A 10,723-nucleotide genomic window follows, 5' to 3' on the forward strand; every position below is an offset into this window, starting at 1 on the left:
AGAGAGTCTGGAGCAAGGCAGGAACACACACGACCTCTCTGTGCCTCATCTGCTGTGTTAGCACCACCAAGAGGCTCTGCCCATTTCTCCTGGCCTCAGTTTCCCCTCTGAGAGGTGAACATTCAACCCAGGAGATGTCTGGCACCTTTTGTTGTCTCATTCTGCACTCTTGGCCTCCAGAAACACAGCTCCTCCCCAGTGAAGCAGGCCAGAGGACCCAGGAGAAAGAAAAGAATGCGTTGCCTTGGCAACCCTTCTTCTGCCTGGCCTCCCTCCAATGAGGGATGGAAAGGAATGTCCCATTAATCACTCTGGCCTCTCCCTTCCCCTCTCCAGCCTTCTCTCCCGAGGCTCCTCAATGAAAATAATTCAAGTTCCTCAACGTGTTTCACAGAGCCACTGGGCTTGGGTTGGTCCCCTTGGGGGCCTCTGTGCCTGGAACCCCTGCCCTTCTCTCCATGCCTAAGCCATGGGGCCAGGGCAGTGGAGGAGCCCTTGGGAGTCCCAGGGATGGAACTGGCCCTCTCAGACATCTTTTCCTAAGGCGCCCTCCCCTAGACATTACCAATTTAATAATTTTTAAACCAGATAATAAAGACAATATTTTACCCAATTAATTTATTTTAGGGAGGGTTGAAGGAGAAGAAGTGAGGGTTGGTTGTCATTGCTATTTCTGTGAGGAGCCCAGTTGGCTAGGTGGAGGGGTGTGAAAGCACAGGTCAAGAAAGTGAGGTAGAGCCAGGCAGTGGTGGCGCAGGCCTTTAATCCCAGCACTTGGGAGGCAGAGGCAGGTGGATTTCTGAGTTCGAGGCCAGCCTGGTCTACAGAGTGAGTTCCAGGACAGCCAGGGCTATACAGAGAAACCCTGTCTCGAAAAACAAAACAAAACAAAACAAAACAAAAAAGAAAGAAAGAAAGGAAGGGAGAAAGAAAGAAAAAGAAAGTAAGGTAGGGGGTCTGGAGAGATGGATCAACCGTTAAGAGCACCCTCTGCTCTTGCAGAGGATCTGAATTTGATTCTCAAAGCCCACGTGTGGTAGTTTACAACTGTAACTCTATGATAATCTGACGCCTCCAAGGGCCCCTGCACATAGGCACACATAGACACCCACAGCCCCCAACACAGAGACACATACACGGAGCAAAAAGTAAACAGAAATCTTGAAAAAAAAAAAAAAAACAGTAAAGTAGGTAGGAGAGATAGCCTGGGACAAGGCGTGGACTGGTCTAAAGCTACCCCAAGTATTTGGGCAATGTGAGCTCTTCCATGTGTGGTGGAGCTGCTTAGATTAAAGAAGGTTAGTAACAAGGTTGGGCTTGAAGGCTCATGTTTCTAATCTCAGCACTTGGGAGCTTGAGGCAAGAGTGTGAGGCTAGCCTGGGCAGGGTAAAGGCATCGCTCAAAGGAGAGCGCCTGCAAGTGAATGCTAGGATGTGCTCAGAAGCAAAACTCTAGCTTGGAATCCCCCAGGGAGGAGCTGGGGTCGTGGCTCAGTTGTAGAGCCCCTGCCTAGAATCCCTCAGTGAGGGGCTGGGGGCGTGGCTCAGTGGTAGAACCCCTGCCTAGAATCCCTCAGTGAGGGGCTGGGGGCGTGGCTCAGTGGTAGAGCCCCTGTCTAGAATCCCCCAGTGAGGGGCTGGGGGCGTGGCTTAGTGGCAGAGCACCTGCCTATTTTGCTTAAGATCCCAGGGTTCAATCCTCAGTTTTGCAAAGAAAGAAAGAAAAAGAGAAAGGAAGGAAGGAAGGAAGGAAAGAAAGAAAGAAAGAAAGAAAGCATTTGATAAGAAGCAGGAAGACATAAGCCAAGAAGGTGGGTTGCACTGCTTCTTGGGAATCAGTATTTCCCAGGGTACACCCCATCTGGCTGCTCCTAGGGTGCTCCTGGGTGACCTGTCAAACTTAGGCTCCACCCTCTGTCCTCTGGCAACACCTCAGTTTCGAGCCACTCAAGTTTCAGTACAGAGGGCCCCAGGACTTCAGAGAAACTTTGAATCACAGAGCCTGGTGATGGTTTGAATAGGAAATGTTCCCCACTCCGTCCAGTGACTCTATCTGAGAAGTTGTGGAATTTGTAGGAGGTGGGACTTCACCAGAGGAAGCAGCTCCCTGGGGCACACTTTGAAGGGGATAACTTGGCCCTACTTCCAGCCCTCTGTAGTTCAATAGCCCAGGCTGATTTCAAACTAGAGTCAATTCTCTTGCCTAAGACTCCTATGATTATAGGTATAGGTATGAGATGACAAAACAGGGCCCTGTTTTAGTGTTCTTGGTGGTGGTGTTTTAGTTTTTCAAGACAGGGTTTCTCTGTGTAGCCCTGGCTGTCCTGCAACGCACTCTGTAGACCAGGCTGGCCTCAGACTCACAGAGATTCACCTGCCTCTGCCTCCTAAGTGCTGGGATTAAAAAGCATGTGCTGGGCTGGAGAGATGGCTCAGTGGTTAAGAACGCTGACTCCTCTTCCAGAGGTCCTGAGTTCAATTCCCAGCAACCATATGGTGGCTCACAACCATGTGTAATAGGGTCTGGTGCCCTCTAATGTGAGCCTGAAGAGAACAGTGGTGGTGTACTCATATGCATTAAATAAGTAAATAAATCTTTAGAAGAATAAGCCACCACCTTAATTTTTAAAAATGATTTATTTTTTATTTTTATGAATATTTTGCCTGAATGTATCTGTGTGTCACATCATACCTGGTGCCTGCAGAGTCAGAAGAGAGCATTGGATCCCCTGGATTTATAGACGGTTGTAAACCATCACCTGGGTGCTAGGAATTGAACCTGGATCCTCTATAAAAGCAACAAGTGTTCTTAACTACTGAGCCATCTGTAGCCCTTCTTTGTATTTTAGAGGTAAAAATCTCAGGCTAAATGCATTTTCCCATGTAGTCCAAGATGGCCTCAACCTGGGAAAGATGAGATTTCAGGTCTGTGTCATGCTTTTTTTTTTTTTTTTTTGGTTTTTCGAGACAGGGTTTCTCTGTGTAGCCCTGGCTGTCCTGGAACTCACTCTGTAGACCAGGCTGGCCTCGAACTCAGAAATCTGCCTGCCTCTGCCTCCCAGGTGCTGGGATTACAGGCGTGCACCACCACTGCCCAGCTTCATGCTTGGTTTTTTTGTTTGCTTATTTTGTTGTTGTTTTATAGCTTTTGATTATATTTGCCATGCTGGAGATGGAACCCAAAGTCACTCTTCCATACCCATTACTGGGGGATTCTAGGCAGGGCTCTACCACTGAGCCACGCCCCCAGCCCCTCACTGGGGGATTCTAGGCGGGCTCTACCACTGAGCCACGCCCCCAGCCCCTCACTGGGGGATTCTAGGCAGGCTCTACCACTGAGCCACGCCCCCAGCCCCTCACTGGGGGATTCTAGGCAGGGGCTCTACCACTGAGCCACGCCCCTAGCCCCTCACTGTGTGATTCTAGGCGGGCTCTACCACTGAGCCACGCCCCCAGCCCCTCACTAGGGGATTCTAGGCAGGGGCTCTACCACTGAGCCACGCCCTCAGCCCCTCACTGGGGGATTCTAGGCAGGGGCTCTACCACTGAGCCACGCCCCTAGCCCCTCACTGGGGGATTCTAGGCAGGGGCTCTACCACTGAGCCATGCCCCCAGCCCCTCACTGTGTGATTCTAGGCAGGCTCTACCACTGAGCCACGCCCCCAGCCCCTCACTGGGGGATTCTAGGCGGGCTCTACCACTGAGCCATGCCCCCAGCCCCTCACTAGGGGATTCTAGGCAGGGGCTCTACCACTGAGCCACACCCCCAGCCTCTCACTGGGGGATTCTAAGGTAAATGTTTTACTGCTGAGCCTAATGAGAAAGTACTTTCTAGTTTTTGGTGGTGGATACTGGAAGCTCTCCGGGGACTTCGGAGGTGGTGAGGTGCTTATCCTTAAGAGGCACACAGCACACCTGGTAGGGCTTGAACTATCTAGTAGTAGAAAAACTCAAGGCCTGTGTGAGGTCAAGGAACTCTGGAGCTTTTCCAGCTTGACAAGGGCTTGGAGTAAGGGCTACCAAGTACTTGGTTATTTTCTCTCTCTGGGCGCAAACAAAGCCCTTTAGCTCTCTCTTTGGAGGGTGTGCGGCAAGCCTGGTCAATCCTTGGAGGCACACGGTTTCGCTGCCTACCTCCTCAGACTGTGGGTGTGACGGTTGCCATGGAGCTGCGTCTTTGTTTGATGATCCAGAGAGGGCGAGTCATTGGGAGTATAACTATTTAACTTGTATGCGGAGGTAGCGAGTCGGGAGCCCCACCTACCTTATGAGTCACCCCCAAAGGTACACAGTAAGAAAGGTCAAAAGCGGTAGACTTTTCCTGGGGGCTTGGTATGGCCACTACTTGGCCTCTTTGGGGATCTGGGACCCACTCTCTTCATGCTGGTTCTCATTGGTGCTTGGTGCTTCTGGGACCCAGAAGGGAAGAAAGGTGCCGTGTTATTACAGTCACCTACCTGATGCTGTCAAATAAAAATGGCAGTTCAGGGGCTGGAGAGATGGCTCAGGGGGTAAGAGCACCGACTGCTCTTCCCCAAGTCATGAGTTCAAACCCCAGCAACCACATGGTGGCTTAAAACCACCCGTAATGAGATCTGACGCCCTTTTCTGGTGTGTCTGAAGACAGCTACAGTGTACTTAATTATAATAATAAATAAATCTTTGGGACTGAGTGAGCAGAGGTCCTAAAAAAAGTCAATTCCCAACAACCAGATGAAGGCTCACAACTATCTCTACAGCTACATTACGTACTCATATACATAAAATAAATAAATAAATCTTTAAAAAAAAATGGCAGTCGAGGCCTCCTGAGCCAAACACACCGAGCAGAGAAATTTCCACATTATCAGTTATTGGACGAATCCATTTACCAGATCTTAGACCCAGCCCTGAGGAGAGACCTGAGGGAGCTAAAGAGGCCTGGCCTTTGCCCTCTGCTTACTGGGGAGAGTCAGCTACCATGTTGGAGCCTGAGCTGGAATTCCCCCCACAGGCTCATGCCTGAGCACTTGATCCTAGCCGGTGGCACTGTTCTGGGATACAGTGGAGCTGGGGTCTAGCTGCACACAGGTCACTGGAGGTGGGTCTTCCAAGGTTGTCTGTCCTGAGCCCTTTCTGCTTCATGATGTGAACAACCTTCCTATGCGCGCACACACACACACACACACACACACAGACACAGACACATAAAATACATAGACACACACACAGATACACAGACACACGCACACACAGAGAGAGAGAGACACATATACACACAGAGACACACATACAGACACACACACAGAGACACACACACTAGCAATAAGTGAAAACAATTTAAAGGCCAGATACAGCAGCACACACTGGTAATTTCTAGGCTGAAATGACGGGGGAAGGGGGCAGGTGTATGTGTGTGTGTTTGTGTGTGGAAGTGGGGAGGAGAAACATCCACAAGTTTGTGGTCCAGTTAGCCTGGAGTGTGACACAGCACCAGAACAGAAACAAGAAAGACCCCGGTTAACAAGGTGAGTCAGGCACAGACTTGTAAAGTCATCCTGTGACTCTGCACAAGAGCCATAACATGCACATGTGCCTCCCCCCCATTATACATAGGCGTGTACAAAGATAAATAATTAATAGACACACAAATAAGAAAAAAAGGCTTGTGTTGCTTTAAGTTCTGGGGTCATTTGTTACACAGCTAGGTAGCTGATACAAAGGCGTCTGCTGAGCTGGCTGGAGTAGATACAGGGCAGTAGGCAGAAGTGGGAGGTGGGAGCAGGAAGAGACATAATGAAGCATTTGCCTTGAATTAGACATGGAAGGGAAGCGAGCAGCAGCTCGCCAAGTGCTGGGAGAGCGAGGCTGCTTCCTAGAGCCACGGTTGACCCCGTTGGGGGTGAGAGTTACTGGCGGAGCTTTCTTCTCATCTGTGTGATACAATTAGGCATGAGGCTGACCCTGCCCAGTTCTAGGGACCTGAGAGAGGATGAACAAGAACAGGCTTTTCCAAGGAGTGCCCTTCCCCATTTTATTATATTATTTACTTATTTATTTATTTATTGGCTTTTCTGAGACAGGGTTTCTCTGTGTAACTCTGGCTGTCCTGGAACTCACTCTGTAGACCAGGCTGGCCTCGAACTCAGAAATCCACCTCCCTCTGCCTTCCAAGTGCTGGGATTAAAGCTGTGCACCAGAGCCCAGCTTTGTTCGTCTTTTAGACAGGGTGTCCTGTAGCCCAGGCTGACTAGGAAGCTACTATGAGCTCCTCCTCATCCCCCTGCCTCCACCGGCTGAATGCTGGAATTATACATGTGAAACACTAACTATATCTGGCTCCCAGTTCTTACGACTGCTTTCAGCTTCTGAGACCGAGAGAGGGAGAGGGAGAGAAAGAGGAAGAGAGAGAGATCATGTAGGTGTATATGATATGTGAGCGTGTATGCGTGTGTATGAATGTATGTATATCACAAACACTTTCACACATATAATATTTGTGATGCTGGGAAAGGAACCCAGAGGCATAGACATGCCAGGAAAGAATTCTGTCATTGAGCTACATCTAAGCCTAGCTCTGTCTGTCTGTCTGTCTGCCTGTCAATTCTACTTATCATCTATCTATAACTATACATCTATCTATTAGCCCATTAATCCATCATCCATCTATCATTTAATTTGATTTGCTAGCTGTGGCAGAGTTCTCATGTAACCCCCAGCAATCAGGAAAGAGCACCACGAATTCAGGGTCATACTTGGCTATAGCCTGACTTTGAGAGCTTCGCCTTTCAGCCTGGGTGATGTTGGAGGGACACCTACCTTCTGTGTCCCTTGTCTAGAAGGTGAAGGGACTCCCTCCCCAACAAGGGGACTGTGAAGTGCTCTAGTGGCCAGGACCCAGGACAGGCAAGGCAGGATCTTTATGGGGCAGCCCATACCCAGAGCAGCCTGCTACATACCTGGCCCCTCCCAGCCCAGGCCCTCGTGGAGTGGGGTACAGGTGTCCTGGCTTGTCTCCTCATTGGTCTGTTCTTTTTGGACCCATCCCTCTTGATGCTGAATCCCCCAGAGCCTATAGCTTCAGCCCCTGAACCTGTCCAACCAGTTTTAGGGGAGGAGGGGGCACCCCAAAGTAGCAGCCTGCGGTAGCAGCCTCAGGCAGCCCAGCCCAGGCGGAGCAGCTGGGGCTGCACAGTAGACGGACCTGCAAGGAAGGACAGCAGCCAGAAGCTCAGCCCAGCCATGGGGGTCCACAGGAGACAGTCCGTGCTGCTGCCGCCCCTGTGGTTGCTGGTGACTTGTGTCCAGCCTGGGACAGGTCTAGGTGAGTGAGGCTGGGGTGTGGGGTGTACCCCGACATCCTCAGCCCTCCTGATCCCCTCCCTTGGTTATGGACTGGGTTCCTGGATGCCTCAGGCAGTCAGCCCACCTCACACTGACAGATGGGGGGGCCGCCCCTCAGTCCCTACGCTCAAGAGCAAGCATACCGCTCTCTCCTCCTTGGGTTCTCACACCACCTACATTTTACCAGTGGTCCCTAAATAACCCCTCCTCTCCATACCTCCACTTCTCTTCCCTCAAATTAAGAAACTATCAACTACCTACTGAATGCAGGATACCCAGTCTTCTGAGGTAGGACAAAGACTATGTGGTATGGTGTGTGTGTATGTGTGGCGAATGCGTGCTGTGATGCTCACGTGGAGGTCAGAGGACAGATTTTGAGAGCCAGTTGACAGAACCTGGACATCGAACTCATCAGGCTTGGCAGCAAGTGCCCTTCCCAACGAGCCATCTTGCCAGCTCACACAGCAAAGAGTTTAAGCTTCTCCAGCTCCCCAGTGCTTTACCCTTCTATAGGGTTCTTCAGGTTGTGATGACCTTAACCGTAAAATTATTTTTGTTGCTGTTTCATAACTGTAATTTTGCTACTGTTATGAGCCACAATGCAAATATTTTTGAATATTTGTTCCAAAGGGTTTGTGATCCACACAGGTTGAGAACCGCTGGTTTACAGGCAGGAGAAACCCACCCTGCATGCCAGATGCTGTGGAAAGGATCTAGTCTGGACCTTTGGATAGGACTAATTCTATAGGAAGTTTTGGTTTTTGAGACAGGGTCTTTATACATAGCCCTGGCTGTTCTGGAAATCACTATGTAGCTCAGGCTGGCCTCAGAGTCATAGGGATCCACCTGCCTCTGCCTGTTGAGTGCTGAGGTCAAAGGCATGCGCCACCACACCTGGCCTAGAAACTAAGTTTAAAGATTTATTTATTTATATGTTTTGTGTATAAGAGTGCCCTGTCTTCATGTACATCTGCATGCCAAAGAGGGGCGTTACAGATGGTTGTGAGCCACTGTGTGGGTGCTGGGAATTGAACTCAGGACCTCTGTGAGATCAGCCAGTGCTTTTAAACTCTGAGCAATCTTTCCAGCCCCAAATTAAATTTCAAAAGTGTTTATACATCTGTGTCAGTGCCCAGCACATTGTGAAGCTCAGAAGACTCCATCACCTCAGGTGTCAGTGTCCAGGGCCCTGCCTGTCACCACCATAGCTGGGATTGTACGTGTGTGTTAGCACACTCAGCTGTTTATGTGGATACTGGGGATTAGAACTCAGGTCTTCAAGCTTGCAAGGCATCCACTTTCCCACTAAGCCATCATGGCTCAACCCTGAGTTGATATGAAACTTGCACAAAAGCCCATGTCTCATCTTCCCAGTTGTCCCGGTGTTAGGGGCTTGGTGTTGGAGGCTCACTGTGGCTCTGGTCTTGAGTGGGGGAGTTGCTCAAGGAGGCCTGAGGGGAGGGCCATAAAACTGGACAAAGGCATAGCACTTCCTTGAGGCATCTGCAGCTGTGTAGCTCTGAGAGGGGACACAGGGATGAGGGCTGAAGTGGACGTTGATCATGTGACCAAGGCGTGGATGGAAGATGGTGGGAGGTGGCAGAGACCTAAGACAGGAACAAGTAATGTCTTTGAATGAGCTAGCCTCTGTGTCCTCTCTCCCTCTCCCTCTCCCTTTCCCCCCTCCCCTACCCCTCCATCTCTCCTCTATCTCTGCACATATGTGTGTATGAGGGCACAGGTGTGTGGCTATATGGGGTGTTTATAGATCAGCCAGACAACCACGGGGGTTGGTACTCACCTCCCATCTTTTCTTTGAGACAATGTCTCTTTGGCCAGGAACTTTGCCATGTGGCCCAGGCCAGCCTTCCGATCAGCTTGAGGGATTCTCTTGTCCCTGCCTCCCATCTCACTATCTCTGGGATTACAGGCACCCCACAGGTGTCCTAACTGTTCTTGGTTTTTGACATGGATTCTGGGATAAACTCAGGTCTTCATGTTTGGGAGGTAAGCACTTTGCTGTGGACTCGTCTCTCCAGCTCCTGTCCATTCCTGTCAAACAAACAAGTGTGGACCACGAACAGGAAGGACACCCAGAGTCTCTGGACAAGCCCATCCTAGGGTTCTGGAGGCCCTGAATCTGAGCCTCCCTCTGTCCACCTGCCATTCCTCGCCATCACCCCAGTGACAGGCACAGTGCCACCCCACCCTGGTAGGCTATCAAGACAGGGTCTAGCCACTCCACAGCCCTCCCCCCAGGGCATCTCACCTAAAGATTCCTTAATTTGGGATATAGTAAGATGGCTCAGCTGCTAACGACATTTGCTGTCAAACCTGGTGATCAGAGTTTGAGCCCCAGGATGCACATGGTGGGGAACCAACTCCCGAAAGTTGTCCTTTGACCTGTGGCAAACATAGGTATGTGTACACACACACACACACACACACACACACACACACACACACACATACACACTCACACACAGAGAGAGACAGACAGACAGAGAGGTGGGGGAAAATAATTAATTAATTAATTAATTAATTAAGTTATTAATTAAATGTGGTAGACTACATGATTCCCTAATTTCCCCCCTTGACCTGGGGCTTTGGAGACCCTTGGTTGGAGGTGGTCTGCATTACTCAGCCTACCTCTACCCTCTTTTCCCATCCTCCCCAGAGAGCATTAACTATGCCCCCCAGCTCCCCAGTGCCACCCTGGAGGGGAGACTCACACAATCTACCTTCACACTGGAGCAACCTCTGGGCCAATTTGAGAACGTCAACCTCTCTGACCCAGACCCCATCTGGCTGGTGGTGGCTCACAGTCACAGTAAGTGTCTTTGCTTTCTCACTGTGAAGTGGGCTCAGGCGGGGGCTGGGGTCTAGGAGGTCTGGCAGGCAGGGAAGCGGGGAGGGAGGAACTTTGGGGGATGTGGCTAGGAAAGACTATCAAGCCCACTAGGACGGAACACTTGGTTCTGCCCACTTGCCGGCTGACCCTCAGGACCACCCCCCCAGCTGCCCAGAACTTTACTGCCCCACGGAAAGTAGAGGATGTGCACGCCCCTGCCAACTTTGACCGCAATGGCTACTACCTCACACTGAGGGCCAGCCGAGTACACTACAAGGGTGGCCAACCTGACAGCCGGCTTCGAGTCCTCCGTGTTGGGAATGACAACAACTGCTCGTTGGAGTCCCAGGGCTGCAACTCTCCTTTGCCAGGAGCAGGCCCCTACAGGTGAGCACCAAAGCTTGGGGTCGGAGGACACCCTGCCTGGCACAAACAAGAGACCAGGGCAGCTACTGGGTGGTTTGTTGAGGTCAAGTGGGATGGCTGGGTTCCCTAGTCTTTCCCCTTCCCTTCCCTTCCCTTCTCTTCCCTTCCCCTCCCCTCCCTTCC

At 50.8% G+C, this 10,723-nt stretch overlaps 1 protein-coding gene and 1 long non-coding RNA gene across 2 annotated transcripts in view; one reads left to right on the forward strand and one right to left on the reverse strand.

Annotated features, from left to right (window-relative positions):
* The first annotated feature begins 7,061 nt into the window (after nucleotides 1–7,061).
* The window catches only part of Upk3bl2 (uroplakin 3B like 2), an 8,828-nt gene continuing 5,166 nt past the window's right edge, over nucleotides 7,062–10,723 (forward strand). Inside the window, exons 1-3 of the mRNA XM_031338259.1 lie at nucleotides 7,062–7,303; nucleotides 10,001–10,153; nucleotides 10,342–10,561. Coding sequence (XP_031194119.1) covers nucleotides 7,222–7,303; nucleotides 10,001–10,153; nucleotides 10,342–10,561 — 455 coding nt within the window. The 5' untranslated portion in view covers nucleotides 7,062–7,221. The remainder of the gene's footprint in view (nucleotides 7,304–10,000; nucleotides 10,154–10,341; nucleotides 10,562–10,723) is intronic.
* Nucleotides 8,352–9,723, reverse strand: LOC116068557. Its single transcript, XR_004109617.1, has 3 exons — nucleotides 9,593–9,723; nucleotides 9,125–9,375; nucleotides 8,352–8,930 (listed from the first exon to the last, which is right to left on the reverse strand). It is a non-coding gene; the product is annotated as an uncharacterized LOC116068557 (long non-coding RNA).

Source organism: Mastomys coucha, unplaced genomic scaffold, assembly GCF_008632895.1.
Source record: "Mastomys coucha isolate ucsf_1 unplaced genomic scaffold, UCSF_Mcou_1 pScaffold22, whole genome shotgun sequence".
Taxonomy (NCBI): Eukaryota; Metazoa; Chordata; class Mammalia; order Rodentia; family Muridae; genus Mastomys; species Mastomys coucha.